We start from the raw sequence: 15,149 nt of genomic DNA, 5'->3' as shown, positions 1-15,149 counted from the left end.
ATACACATCTTTTCCCAAAGTGAATCATGAAGATGAAAGCAAATGACATCCTTAATTTTCCACGGAACAGTGTGATAGGGGACTGTGGCAGAATTAAAGCAGATACGTGACCTCTCAATGAGAAAACATCTCTCATTGAAAAGAGAAAACGAAACCGCAGGTGACGCAGAAAGGAGGCTCTTATCTACGAGCGCCAGTCAGTGACGGCTTCAGTAGGAGCTATGGACTATCAGTGAGCATGTGCCCTGCTGTGATCACACTGACCGAAAGGTAGGCAAACGGCTGGTATTTATACATAATATATCGTTTTGTTTTTTGTGTACTACATTACTATATGCCCCTATATTTCGAACAGCACGCATATTATTATTATCATCACAGTATGAAAATATACACTGGATTAGTTAAGCAGGTTTGGCAGTGACTCAAAACCTTTGAGCATTAGTTATTTGTATAAATAATGAATAATAATAATTATTATATCTCAGGAGATGAGGTTGTCAGAATGTTTCAGCACCGTATTTTGAGGGAAATTGGGCTTGTGGGGGGTCTGTCAAAACAGACACGATTTAGGTTGATTTAACATCTTATTTGCACTTGTGAGTTTGTGCTGAAGGACCTTGTTGCAACATAAAAGTTTTTGCTGGCATTTGTTTTGAAGAAGAAACCCCATCTTGGGGTTTCCCACCCCCTGAAAACCACCCCTCACTTGCAGGCAAATTAGAGCTAGCATGTTGATCAGGAAACACCTGACCACACTGTGTACATACATATGGGTGTAAACAACATCAATGCATTCATTTAATTACCTAAGTTCTTGTCCTGTTTCTAACCATCAAACATTCTGTTCTAGAATTCAATCAAGGATGGAGTACAAGAATGAAAATGCTGGTATAGAACTGCTTCTTGCTCACATGAACATTGAAGACTTCATCCAGGAGGCAGAGAATTTTTATTGTGTTAGCGAAGAGGTGGAATCAGAAGTCTCATTTGAGGAAAGTTTCTCGCAAGAAGACATGGACGAGAACGAGGAAACGTCACAGGATCTAATCACACATGCGCAAAATCCTGGAAAGGTCCGTTATGGGACAGCATCCGACCTCCTGGACTTTGTCAATATGGTCTCAAACACACCATCCTCCTCGCTCTTAGATGTTGGTCAAGAAATGGGTGTTCTGCTAAACAAGGTAAGCTCTATTGATTTTTTTTTTATTATTATAACATACAGACTTATAACATATACAGCTGAAATATAGTCTGCTGAAATATGTAAGTCTTTACACTGTGAGATTGTTGGCTTAAAGGGATAGTTCACCCAAAAATGAACTCACCCTCAAGTTGTTCCGAACTTGTATGAATTTTAAAAGAAGTTATTTTGTAGAATATGGGTAACCAAACAGTCGATGGGACCCCATTGACTTCCATAGTATTTTTATTTTTTTCCATACTTTGGAAGTCAATGAGGGCCATCGACTGTTTGGTTACCCATATTCTACAAAAAATCTTCTTTTGTGTTCAGCAGAAGAAAAGAAAATCATACAAGTTTGGAATAGCTTGATGGTGAGTAAATGATTGCAGAATTTTCATTTTTGGGTGAACTATCCCTTTAATTATAGCAAGCTTATTTGTAAATACTTTGTGTAAAGGAATGCTTATACTTGTTTTACAAGTTGTCATAGCCTTACTCTCATGAACGCCCTGCTTTGTTTCTGCAGACAGACATGGTCATTAAGGAGGGGCATTATCGCATTGACTTGGACGTTCTCCTGTTTCCGTGGAAACTGACCTACAAGCCCATAGGCCCTGGACATGTTCCCAAAGGCTCATTTGGAAAGGTCCATCTGGCTCAGGACACCAAAACGCGGAAGCGAATGGCATGCAAACTAGTAAGTTCAGGAATGCAGAGAATGTTGTTTCGGGAATCTCAAGGGTTTTTTTTTTTGTTTTTTTGGCAAAGGTAGTTGTTTTCATTCCACTGTTTTAATGGACATGGCTTCCCTTCTCAGAATCAGTGTTCTTTTATGACTAAAACAAAAACTGTACTGCTTGTTCAAAAATGCTATGTTGAAAACAAGCATAAAGTCATTATGTAAACATAATTTTCACGAGAAAATCTAAGACAGATGACATGTGATAGTGTGATGTGTGCTTGTGACGATCTTATGCACCAGCATGTGAGACCACAAGAATTTATGAACATGGGAAAAAATGACTCTAAAAAGAGAAACACTTGTTGTAGAACTCAAATGAGGAAGAGAACATTTGGGAAATAACACCATTTCTCTAAAATTTGGAGGGTCAGTCTGCAGTGTGCAATGTTTGAACAGAAACCGAGAATGGCTCTAACGTACACAGGAAGCTGACAGGAACGCCCCCAGTGGAAACATGCAGCCCACAGAGACGGTGTCTAAACTGTGTGGCACAGTGCAGACGTCTAGTGGGAGAAGTAGTTTCTGACTTGTGGTCAATATAAAGTCGACATGAAATGGAAGTTGCGATAGATTTTTCTTTCCTATTGTGACGTATATCCAACCGAAACGGCTTCTCAAACAAGAAAAAGGCAGGACTTGATTTTGTCCATTTTGCTGTTTCTTTAATCTCATGTGAGTGAACACGTCTTCAAAGGGAGGGGAAGCTATTGAAGATTATGACATCACATGAAAATAATGATGTGTCATGAAATAATGATTGTCAATTTTGATTTCATGGTGACTTTAACAGGGTGTTGCTGAATCAAAAACATTCAGCCTCTTAATGTTGCCTTTAAGGTTTTGATCAAATAATTAGTAATCAATTAGTAATCAATTAGTGATAATTAGTGGTCAAGGTGGCCGATGTCTGGAACAATTAAGCAATATCACACAACCCTAAGTGCTGTTGTTTAAGGCTATGTTCAGACTGTCAGTCCAAATCCAATTTCTGTGCATATCCGATTGAAATCCAGATTCAGATTTAGCAAGTGTGAACGGCCAAAAATCACATGAAATGCCATTTTTACAAATCCATTTCGAGCTACATTAATATGTGGTCAATCAGCTGATTTTGCGTGGTATATGTGACTTTCTCACGCCACGTAAAATGTAAATGTCAGACATTGTATATAGGAAACATGCTGAAAGTCGCTGCGAAACAAGGTTGTATTGTTGCAAAGTGCTGGACGAGCAGAATGACAATATAACGGAGACAACAGCAAGGAATAAAGCATACTAGCTGGTTCATAAAGCAGTAGTCCAGTGCGTGACAGCTACACAATGTCATGTTGCATACATCTGTATTGCCAACCCCTCCACCAACAACCAGTTGGTGTTGATTTTGTCGAATGCCAACCAACGCAATGTCATTGCCATAGAAACCAATGCAGATATTCCGGAAAACCGGCATGGACACACAAATCGGATCTGAACAGTTGCGATGCACAATGTGGACGTCAAGTAATTTTAAATCAGATTCCAATCGGATATACAAATAATCGGATTTGGACTTATAGTGTGAATGTAGCCTATGAGTCATTTAATTATTCACTCAACCGATTTGTTCAAAAACAATTTATTTCAGGAATGCTACTACATTATTTCATATCTGCGGACTCGGCAAAGTCACTAACACTGGCATATGCAAAAAATTCTAATTAAGCAAAAACAAAAAACCTTAAACTTATGAAATTACATCATTTATTTGTCAAAACATTTACTTAAAATTCACTTAAAATATTTAAAATGAATACAGAAATGTGCATCATCCATTGACAGATGTTGGTCAATTTTGGATCTAAGTTAAGTGGAACTAAGTTTTAAGTTAAGTGTGCTTTTTCTCCAGATTCCTGTGGAACATTTCAAGCCTGCAGATGTGGAAATCCAAGCCCGGTTCCGACACGAGAACATAGCAGAGCTGTATGGGGCATTGCTGTGGGAGCAAACGGTGCATTTGTTCATGGAAGCGGGCGAAGGGGGCTCGGTTTTGGAGAAGCTGGAAAGCTGTGGTCCAATGAGAGAGTTCGAGATCATCTGGGTCTCTCAGCAGGTTCTGCGAGGCCTGGAGTACCTGCACTCTCACAACATTATACACCACGACATCAAACGTAAGAACTTTGGATTGCATCATAAGGGATTTTTTTCTGAAATATCGCTCCAGTTTCCTACCAAACGCATTGTGTGTTGTATGTTCAGCTGTTCTGAATTGAAATGGTTCAAAACATATTTCAAAAGCAGGGTCAAAAGAGGTTCAGTACTTTTTCATTGCAACCACAAGCACTTATTTCCCTGCTATATGCAACAAAAGGTGCTCTGTAAGTAAGTCAGATAATGACTATGTGGTCAAGAAAGGTATTCAGCTTATGTGACGGAACTTAAAACGAGGTCACTTGGAGGAAGTAGCAGTGTTAAATGATTGACAGAGGACTGGCCCCAGGCTAGAGAAGTTTTTAGTTTGTGTTTTTAGTTTGTGTTTTTAGTTTGTGCCCTTCAAAGATGAGGAACACAACATAATTTAATATGGTGTGGTTGTGGCGGACAGCATTCTGCTACTGTTTAGTCATACGCAGAAGCCAATCAGTGCTGCAGCTCATGATTTCTCAGGCGTCTGGAATTTCCACTCAGGACAGTGAGAGGAGGGAGAAGACAGATGTACTCAAATGTGTTACTTTCAGGGGCTTATTCAACAGGCCATCCGTCTAACTAGTGCTTTACTGAGAGGGTAATGTGAAGAGATGAAGAGATTCAGTGAAATGAGTGACCAATCACAGCTTCCTGCTTTGTGGTTTTGAGGGTTGGCTTCTTGACATTTGGCTTGGAGAGGAAATATGTTATTTCAAGTAGTGTCACATATGGAGGGAGAGCAAGAAAAGGGGGTTTTTAGACTTCTGATGATCTGTTTTTTTAATCCACCCTATGAGTAATGACCTTAATCTGCTTCTGGAAAACAATACCTTGCTGCTTGTCTGGTGCAGAACATACATGAACTGAACAACCTAAATTTTGCAGATTTTGCAATGTCTTTTAGATTTGATGTGTCTAAGACATGAACTAAATTCTCTTTTTGTCCCTGCAGCCAGTAATATTGTGTTGATGTCCGCCAAAGCCGTGCTGGTGGATTTTGGTCTTACAGTACAGATGAAGGATGATGTATATGTTCCTCGGGACCTACGTGGCACCGAGGTGAGTGTGTTTGAGGTCACTTTGCACACTTTAATTTTTCCATACTTGGTCTTTGACTGTGTCGTGACAATGTTATTTTTAAGCCGAGTCTGTATTTAGAAACAATGCAGAATTTAGCAGTTCCTGATTGTACTGGTGGCAGAAGTCCTTTAGAAAGTTATGGTATGTACATTTTTTAAATAGTTAAAGGACAGTTCTGACAAACTGAAAGAAGATCTGAAAAATCATAAGGCACACACACACACATAGATGCACTTTTCCCCCTCTTAATTGACATTCTGTTCCCTAACAAAATCCGGGAAAGGCCCAAAAAGACACAAACACATGCACGTTACACACTGAGGGATGTTGACTTCTTGCCCCATTTGGAAAGTCCAGCATGCCTTGTTGAACAGCACTGAAGATTCCCAACATAGAATAATAAAGTTGTTTACTGCGAGGCAGAACAGTGAGCCTTTTGCCAGATGTCCACTAGAACATTTGCCTATTACATCAGAAGCTGTTTTTCATATTTATATCAGTCAGTGGGACTCAACTGTAGAAAACTGCCTTTTATTAAAAGCTTCTGCATATGTGGGATTTGAATTTAAGTCACATTTTGTGTTTTTTCTTCTGTGCAGATGTACATGAGTCCAGAGCTGGTTCTGTGTCGAGGGCACAGCACAAAGACTGACATCTACAGTCTGGGAACCACAATCATACACATGATGAGTGGCAGTCCTCCATGGGTTAGGAGATATCCCAGAACATCCTACCCCTCATACCTCTACATAGTGAGTGTGCTTTTTCAATTTGATCATGGTGCATCGGAATGCTTGCCCTTTAATTATATTTTGTTTGTATTTATTTTACTACACCAGTATAGGGAGAGTCCCTGAATGTGTCAAAACTACCTCACCAAATGAAAAAACGGTTATATACATTAACCACAGAGCAAAACCCAGAAATGCCATGCATGCTGATGTCATAACAAGGCCTCAGTTAGCAAAGCATATCTCATGCTAATTCTGTATAATTTTAACAATGATAATAATAACCACAGTAATTCTGAATAGTCTTATTTATTAATAACTTTTTATTAGTTTTTTAAGCTTTTTCTTTTAATTTTCTTTTTCATTGTTTTTCCTCCATTTAAACCATTGTAAAGGATGCTAATTCTGTATAATTTTAGTAATAATGATAATAACTCAGAATAATATTATTTTTTATTTTATTCTCTATTAGTTTTCCTTTTATTTGTTGTTCCATTTAAACTGCTGTTAGCTAAGGATGCTAATTACGCATAATTTTAATAATTATAATAATTCTGTATATTATTTAGTCTTTTTTCTTTATTAGTTTTACTTTTCTTTAGCAAAGGATGCTAATTATGTAAATTTTAATAATTATAATAATTCTTTATACATTTTATTTCCTGTCTTTTTTCTTTATTAGTTTTTTCTTTATTCACTCTCCTTTTCTTCATTTTTTTTTTTCCGTTTTATCTTCTATAAAGCGAAGGATCACAAGATATAACTTGTGATGGCAAGTTCTCCTTTCCATTGCAAACAATTTCTAAATAACTTATTTAAAAACATTAAAAAAATGGCAGTTTATCAGCAGTTTAAGCTTCCTCTACGTTTTGAATATTATTTTGACAGTGCCAGTTGTGCATGTTTCACTGCTCATGTAAAGGAAGCAAACTAAAAGCTGGCAAGGTTCTGCATTTGTGTAGCAAGTCCAATTGGTTTCAGTGTTTCAGTTCCCTTTTCACATACTAGACTTCCTCTTCATGTAACTGAATGTAAATCCATGCACAGTGTCTTTTTGCATGAGGCTGCTTGCGAATGCACCTGTGCCACCATTGATTTTCAATTTTGGTGTGGCCAGGTAAGACACAGTGATTTCATTGGGGTGGCAAAAATAAGGGGAAAAAATGCTTCAAATATACAGAAAATTATGCTTCTGCTTCAAATATACAGAAAATTATATGCATCTAACTGTGACAGTGAATGGAATACCTTCACACATAAATGAAAATGTTATTTTCTTTGATAGTAGCCTATTAGTTTTAGTGATTTTCATTAACGATAATAACCTTGGTACTCATTGCAATTTCAGAAGTGAAACCTGCATTCAAACCTATATGGAAGCTTGTTTCCATCACTGAATAAAAAATAAAAAAGGTTATTGCGACTGATCTCACAATTCTTACTTTTTTTCCTCACAATTGCAAATTTACATCTCACAATTCTGACTGTTTTCTCAGAAGTGCGTGATATAAACTCGCAATTGCGAGTTATAAAGTCAGAATTCCAAGATATAAAGTCAGAATTGCATGATATAAACTCGCAATTGCGAGTTACAAAGTCAGAATTTTGTGATATAAACTCACAATTGCGAGTTACGCAGTCAGAATTGTGATATAAAGTTGCAATTGCATGTTAATAATTCACAATTGTGAGATATAAAGTTAAAATTGCATGATATAAAGTCAAAATTTGTGAGATATAAAGTCAGAATTGCGTGTTATAAAGTCAAAATTGTGAGATAAAAAGTCAGAATTGTGAGATATAAAGTCGGAATTGCGTGTTATAAAGTCAGAATTGTGAGATATAAAGTCAGAATTGCATGATATAAAGTCAAAATTTGTGAGATATAAAGTCAGAATTGCGTGTTATAAAGTCAAAATTGCGAGTTACAAACTAAGAATTGTGTGATATAAAGTTGCAATTGTGTTAATAATTCACAATTGTGAGATATAAAGTTAGAATTGCATGATATAAAGTCAAAATTGTGAGATATAAACTCAGAATTGCGTGTTATAAAGTCAAAATTGTGAGATATAAAGTCGGAATTGCGTGTTATTGTGATATAAAGTCAATTGTGTGAATTGTGAGATATAAAGTCAGAATTGCATGATATAAAGTCAAAATTTGTGAGATATAAAGTCAGAATTGCGTGTTATAAAGTCAAAATTGTGAGATAAAAAGTCAGAATTGCGTGTTATAAAGTCAGAATTGTGAGATATAAAGTCAGAATTGCATGATATAAAGTCAAAATTTGTGAGATATAAAGTTAGAATTGCGTGTTATAAAGTCAAAATTGTGAGATATAAAGTCAGAATTGCGTGTTATAAAGTCAAAATTGTGAGATAAAAAGTCAGAATTGCGTGTTATAAAGTCAGAATTGTGAGATATAAAGTCAGAATTGCGTGTTATAAAGTCAGAATTGTGAGATATAAAGTCAGAATTGCGTGATATAAAGTCAAAATTTGTGAGATATAAAGTCAGAATTGCGTGTTATAAAGTCAAAATTGTGAGATAAAAAGTCAGAATTGCATGTTATAAAGTCAAAATTGAGATAAAAAGTCAGAATTGCGTGTTATAAAGTCAGAATTGTGAGATATAAAGTCAGAATTGCGTGTTATAAAGTCAGAATTGTGAGATATAAAGTCAGAATTGCGTGTTATAAAGTCAAAATTGTGAGATAAAAAGTCAGAATTGCGTGTTATAAAGTCAAAATTGTGAGACAAGTCAGAATTGCGTGTTATAAAGTCAGAATTGTGAGATATAAAGTCAGAATTGCATGATATAAAGTCAAAATTTGTGAGCTATAAAGTCAGAATTGCGTGTTATAAAGTAAAAATTGTGAGATAAAAACTCACAATTGCGATTTACAAACTAAGAATTGTGTGATATAAAGTTGCAATTGCTAGTTATAAAGTCAGTCTTTTATCCCCTCAGAATTGGACTTCATAACTCTCAATTGCGTGTTTATATCTCACAATTCTGAGAAAAGAAATCAGAATTGTGAGATATAAACTCACAATTGCTAGAAAAAAATGTCAGAATTGTGAGAAAAATGTCAGAATTGCAAGATAAAAAGTCGCAATTATCATTTATTTTTTCTCCGTGACTTCCATAAACCTGAGAGTGAATCCTTTATGATAGTTCCATTTGCATACAGAACACAAGTATCTTTCAAAATTGTGTTGATTGCACTAATGAATTAATAAAGATCAGTGTTTGATTGCCATAGATGTAAGGCCTGTTTACTCAGATTTTGCATTTCACTGCACTGCTTTTCCATCGAAACGTTCCACATGTCTCGCGCATGACGCGGCATTCTAAAAACAAGTTCAACTTTGGGCTTGTTATTTTTTTCCATATTAAGAGGTGAAGTGACAACTTAGTTCAGCTGAAGTGTGTACGTGGCCTTTGTGCCAGTGTCATAGTTCGTTGAGCGGAGCTGTTCATGCGATCAAAATGTTTGCGCAACAGGGGTGGCCAAGCTTCAATCAGGGGTGGCACTGGCCATGTAGCTGCACCTCTAATTTTCACAACCTCTATTTGCAGATCCACAAACAGGCCCCTCCTCTGGAGGACATACCTGAAAGCTGCAGCCCTGCGATGCGCAGGCTCCTGGAACACGCCCTCGATAGGGTCCCGGCACGGAGGAGCTCTGCCACAGAATTATTGAACGAGGAGGCCCTCCATCCGTCTCGGGAAGACCAGCCACGCTGTTGGAGTCTGGACTCTGCGCTGGAGGAGGGCACACATCCACTGCTGCGACAGATCAGTCAGCTTTCAGACAGCACTCAAGGTACAGCACACAGACAAAACACAATACAGTATATCATGTCAAATTCGTTTAATTGCATGCTTAAAATCCTTTACTCTTGCATTTGCAGAATCTTCTTTGTACACCGAGGATTCTGGGCACTCTAAGAAGAAAGGTTCCCTCTATATTGATTTGGGTGCCTTCACTGGCTACTACAATCTGGTTAGAGGGCCACCATCCAATGAATATGGCTAATAAGATGAAATTTTTCCTGAAGACCAGTGGGGTACTTGTATAGTCTGCATTCATATAGAAGTTGTCAGAAATGCATGGATGCGTCAGTTCAGTGGAGCCAAACTCTCCCACAAGATGATTCAGCATATATGGTGTCCTAAATGAGGACAGCGTACGCTAATTGGATAAAGAGCCGTCCAATTATGCTTTTTAGACATTCGAAACTTGTTGAAGAGAAGAACAAACTGTGGTTTTTAATGTTTGATGAACAGTTTGTAAGGTTTTATTACAGTTCCTTGTCTGTGCTTTGAGAGAATGAATATAATGACAACATTTTGTACATAAAATACATACTATTAGGGATGCACCAATATTACAATTCTGGCCAATACAGATTAACCGGTAATTACTTATGTCTGATAAACAATTAATGGCCAATATTAAAGCTATACACTATTTTGTTTAAAAAATAAATAAATAAAATACATTTACGCATTACAACATTATAACGTACAGTATAAAAAATGCATCTCTAATATTTCTGAGAAACAATATGGTGTTCATATATTGTTCATCCCTGATATCCAAATACAGATAAATACTTTCTGCTTTTTATATAAACTGTAATTGCAAAGCTTGTGCTAGATGCATTGATTATGTATTCCATATCTGATCACATAAGGCAGGCCTTAATGAGAATGTCAAATATGCTGAAATATTCATGCAAACGATTATTATTATAGTTTATGACTGCCAAAAGCAGAATGGTTTTTTATTATTATTGTTATTTTTGACCATAGCAGGGCTATGTATGTATCTCCAGTGAACTACAGAGGCAGGCCTGTGTTATTTGAAAGTATATGCGTTCTGACCTACATTTGTAGGGTTTCTTTTTTGTGAAATATTAATCATAATGAATGATTAATGAATTGAATTTGAACATTTGACCTTAATTTTAGTTTATCAGTGTCATTAGCAAATCATTGCATTAATAATTTTGGTTTAATGTATGTTTTGCAATCCCCATGTGAGTGCCTTGTCTTTAAATAGCTTTATCTGAGATCCCTGGATAATACATCTATTGTAAAAATAAGAGATGGCAAAAAAAAGGACACTACAACAATATTTTTTTTTCCCAGGAAGTGTTTTCAGATGATACTGAAAATCATCTCAGGTTGATATTCCTATGGAATGTTTTTTTTGTTGTTGTTGTTGCAATGCAAGACAATGAAACAAGCACTCAGACAAAAATGTATTAGATCATCCAGATCCTCCCAGTGAATGTTCATAAAATTTCATAAATAAAACTCCATAAATACTTGCTGTGATACTGCAGTTTTGTTGTCTATACATTGTATGAAAAATATTGCCTATTTGTATTTGCTAAAATCAGCATAATTTTTTTTTGCCTTTCATGTGATGACACCTTGGATAAATGTGTAATGCTAATATACTGTACTGATGATTATTTTATCAAATGCTATAATCTACGGTTGCGATTTCAGATAACCAAGGTAAAATTACATTATGGCTGTTTCAAGCAAGAAACAGTTCTTCTGAAGTTAGTCATTCTGGAAAGACCAGAGTGTCTGTTCGTGATAAATGATAGTATCATCTAAGACAAAAACTGTTCTCCATTTTTACTTGGGGGAAGTTATATAAAATAAATAAATGTACAAAAAAATGTGAATAATGTGTGATTCATCACTGCTTAGAAAGGTGGAAAAATGAGTGTTGGTCTAGACAACTTTTGTAAAGCTAAAAGTAACCAGCGTAAAAATAAAGAAAATTTGATTGCTGATAATGATAAGATATGTCATTTAGTGGGTAAGTTCAAACACCTTTTGGGTTACTGTGAATTTTGTGTGCAGAAAAGGTCACAAAATAATCCAAACTCGATCACTTTCAGGAGTCCAGGACAGAAAACATAAAGGTGTTCTGGGTTTTCTGATTAAAATAAGCATTTGAAAATCATAAAAAAGTTTGCAAGACAGTATATTGAAATTCTGGTTTCACTTTATTTTGATGGTCCTTTTAACATTTTGTTAACTAAAAGTATCGTTGCACCTACATGTCTTCTAACTCTCAGAGTGTTAGTCAAGTATTAGTAAACCGTTAGATTTACAATAAGTTTACATGTACTTGCAAAGTTACTTAAAGTCAGTAGAATGTCTGTTGGGTGACCAATACAATAAAGTGTAAGCAAATATTAATCATATAGTCTACTAATACTCTAATGACAGTTAGTTGACTTGTAGTTGCAAAGTTACATATAGAGAACATAATGTTCAAAAGGGACCATCAAAATAAAGTGTAACTAAAATTCTTGCACAACTCATCCCATGAAGTACTGCAAATTATGCCGTCGAATCAGAATTTATGATTCAAAATAGAAATTTTAACTTTATTAGCCTAAATATAAGAAATCAATATACCCCAAATGTACCCCCCAAATGTTCAGACATATGCTAATATAGTAGTTAGAGAGTGCGTGGCTTTTGTCCAAAGCGACTTGCAAATGAGAAGAATAATACAAGCAATCAAATCAACAAAAGAACAACAATAGGGCTTAACCTTGGGTTATTGTCATTCTAAACACCGCTGTTAACCCAGGTAAAGGAACGTTTCACACATCTAATTTAGAAGCGGGTTTAGCATCGCTTTTTACCCTGGTTATGGAGCAGGGTTATCAGGGTTATTATATACAAACGCTGTGCATTTGTATATAAACAGTTTATCTAATCAATGACACTGACACCGCAAATATGCAAATAAGAACGTTAACCCAGGGTTTAGGAATGTAGAATGTCAGTTTATGAATACACAGGATTAATTGTTAACCCCAGGTAAATTATGAGCAGTGTGAAACGTGAAGCAAGATAACCCAGGATTCCATTTACCCGGGGTTTAGAGTGACCCAGGGTTAACTACAGTAGTCAACATTTCAATTTGATGCCTGCTACAGGTCTCCAATAGTTGGGACGGGTGCATGTTTACCATGGTGCAGCATCTCCTCTTCTTTTCAAAACAGTGTGAAAACATCTGGGCATCGAGGTTATGAGTTTCTGAAGATTTGGTGTTATAATTTGGTCCCATTCTTGCCTGATATAAGTTTCCAGCTGCTGAAGAGTTTGTGGTCATATTTGATGTATTTTTCTCTATAGAAGCCATGCTGTTGTAATAGCTGCAGTATGTGGTTTTGGATTGTCCTGCTGAAATACACAAGGCCTTCCCTGAAATAGACGTCGTCTAGACGTGTTGCTCTAAAACCTTTATATACCTTTTATCATTCATAGTGCCTTCCAAAACATGCAAGCTGCCCATACCGTATGCACTTATGCACCCCCTTACCATCAGAGATGCTGGCTTTTGAACTGAACGCTGATAACACGCTGGAAAGTCTCCCTCCTCTTTAGCCCGGAGGACATGGTGTCCGTGATTTCCAACAAGAATGTCAAATTTGGACTCGTCTGACCATAGAACACTTTTCCACTTTGAAACAGTCCATTTTAAATGAGCCTTGGCCCAGAGGACACGACGGCGGTTCTGGACCATGTTCACATATGGCTTCCTTTTTGCATGATAGAGCTTTAGTTGGCATGTGCAGATGGCACGGCGGACTGTGTTTACCGACAGTGGTTTCTGGAAGTATTCCTGGGCCCGTTTAGTAATGTCATTGACACAATCATGCCGATGAGTGAATCAGTGTCGTCTGAGGGCCCGAAGACCACAGGCATCCAATAAAGGTCTTCGGCCTTGTCCCTTACACACAGAGATTTCTCCAGTTTCTCTGAATCTTTTGATGATGTTATGCAATGTAATTTGCAATTTGACATTGAGGAACATTGTTTTTAAAGTATTCCTGCCTTTGCAATTTGACGTTGAAGAACATTATTTTTAAAGTATTACGTGCTCTTTCACAGCTCTGCCCATCTTTACTTCTGAGAGACTCTGCCTCTCTAAGACATCCCTTTTATAGCTAATCATGTTACAGACCTGATATCAATTAACTTAATTAGTTGCTAGATGTTCTCCCAGCTGAATCTTTTCAAAATTTCATCCTTTTTCAGCGATTTGTTGCCCCTGTGCAAACTTTTTTGAGACCTGTAGCAGGCATCAAATTTAAAATGAGCTAATTTAATGGATAAAAGAGTAAAATTACTTCATTTAAACATTTATGCTATGTTCTATTGTGAATAAAATATTGGGTAATGTGATTTGAAAGTCTCAACATTTCTGGAATTCGGGTTGTGTATATATATATATAGGTCTATATATGTTAGTATTAATGGGTCTAGTGTTGACAAGAAAGATGTGTCTTTAGCCGTTTCTTGAAGATATCTAAAGACTCTTTGGGACACTTTTTTGTTTTCTCAGATTATGTAAGACCCATTACTTCATGGGAGTGGCCAGTTGCTGAGCTAAATAAAGTTGAAATCACACTTCACTCTATTTAACACAATCACGCGTGCACACTTAGTTCCACCCAATGACACTGAAATAAAATGTGTGTTTTTGCTCATGTGTCATTTCTTGAGAAAAAGAAAGAGAACAGCATGGTAAGCAGAGCTCAAGTAAGGAAGTGGGTTTCCCCTTGCCGATAAGTTTCTGCCTGTGAAATGAAAAGTGGAGGTGGTGAGAAAGAATGTATTCCCTGACCTTTGTAATGCACAGTGAGAGATATTAGACCAGAAAGGGACAAGAATTTCTACAATGATGTGTCACTCGCAACAGTCACTTCCTGCATCAAAGTGCCCACAGACACAAACATACACACATTTGCTTGTTTGTTTGGTTTTTATCATGGTGGGGACATTTAATTGATTTATACAAGACTTTACCCTTAAATTATCAACGTGATTGAACTGTGCTTGAAAACCTGTTGTACACAATGTACTACATGCCTTCTGTTGTCTAATTGATCATTTAGTATCAGTAATATGTTCCATTTAAAGTATATGTGAATTAAGGTTGAATGGGACACTTTTCCCAGTAATCTCAAAGGCAACAATTGTCCCAATCAACCTGAATTTTATATATATATACTACATTCCTAGAGTACCAAATCATTCTTAAAAATTATATTTATGCCCTTGAGAAACTAATATAAGAGAAATACAATTCTGAGTATTATTGACCATGTGCATTAAGGGACAGAATAAAAAAATACAGCTGCAAGGAGCAATCAATGGCGTTAAAGCTGATAGGAAATTTGGCAGA

The 15,149-nt window shown here is 36.4% G+C and overlaps 1 protein-coding gene across 1 annotated transcript; it reads left to right on the top strand.

Moving 5' to 3' along the window:
* Positions 1-94: 94 nt before the first annotated feature.
* On the top strand, positions 95-11,250 carry map3k8 (mitogen-activated protein kinase kinase kinase 8). Its single transcript, XM_048170294.1, has 8 exons — positions 95-270; positions 854-1,187; positions 1,716-1,886; positions 3,817-4,078; positions 5,047-5,153; positions 5,774-5,926; positions 9,491-9,737; positions 9,826-11,250. The coding sequence occupies exons 1-8, from the start codon at positions 239-241 to the stop codon at positions 9,948-9,950; spliced, it is 1,431 nt and encodes a 476-aa protein (XP_048026251.1). The 5' UTR covers positions 95-238; the 3' UTR covers positions 9,951-11,250.
* Positions 11,251-15,149: the final 3,899 nt, after the last annotated feature.

Source organism: Megalobrama amblycephala, linkage group LG20 (genome assembly GCF_018812025.1).
Source record: "Megalobrama amblycephala isolate DHTTF-2021 linkage group LG20, ASM1881202v1, whole genome shotgun sequence".
In the NCBI taxonomy this organism is placed as follows: Eukaryota; Metazoa; Chordata; class Actinopteri; order Cypriniformes; family Xenocyprididae; genus Megalobrama; species Megalobrama amblycephala.
Note: the sequence above shows the minus strand (reverse complement) of the source record. Positions and strands in the feature narration are given on the sequence as shown.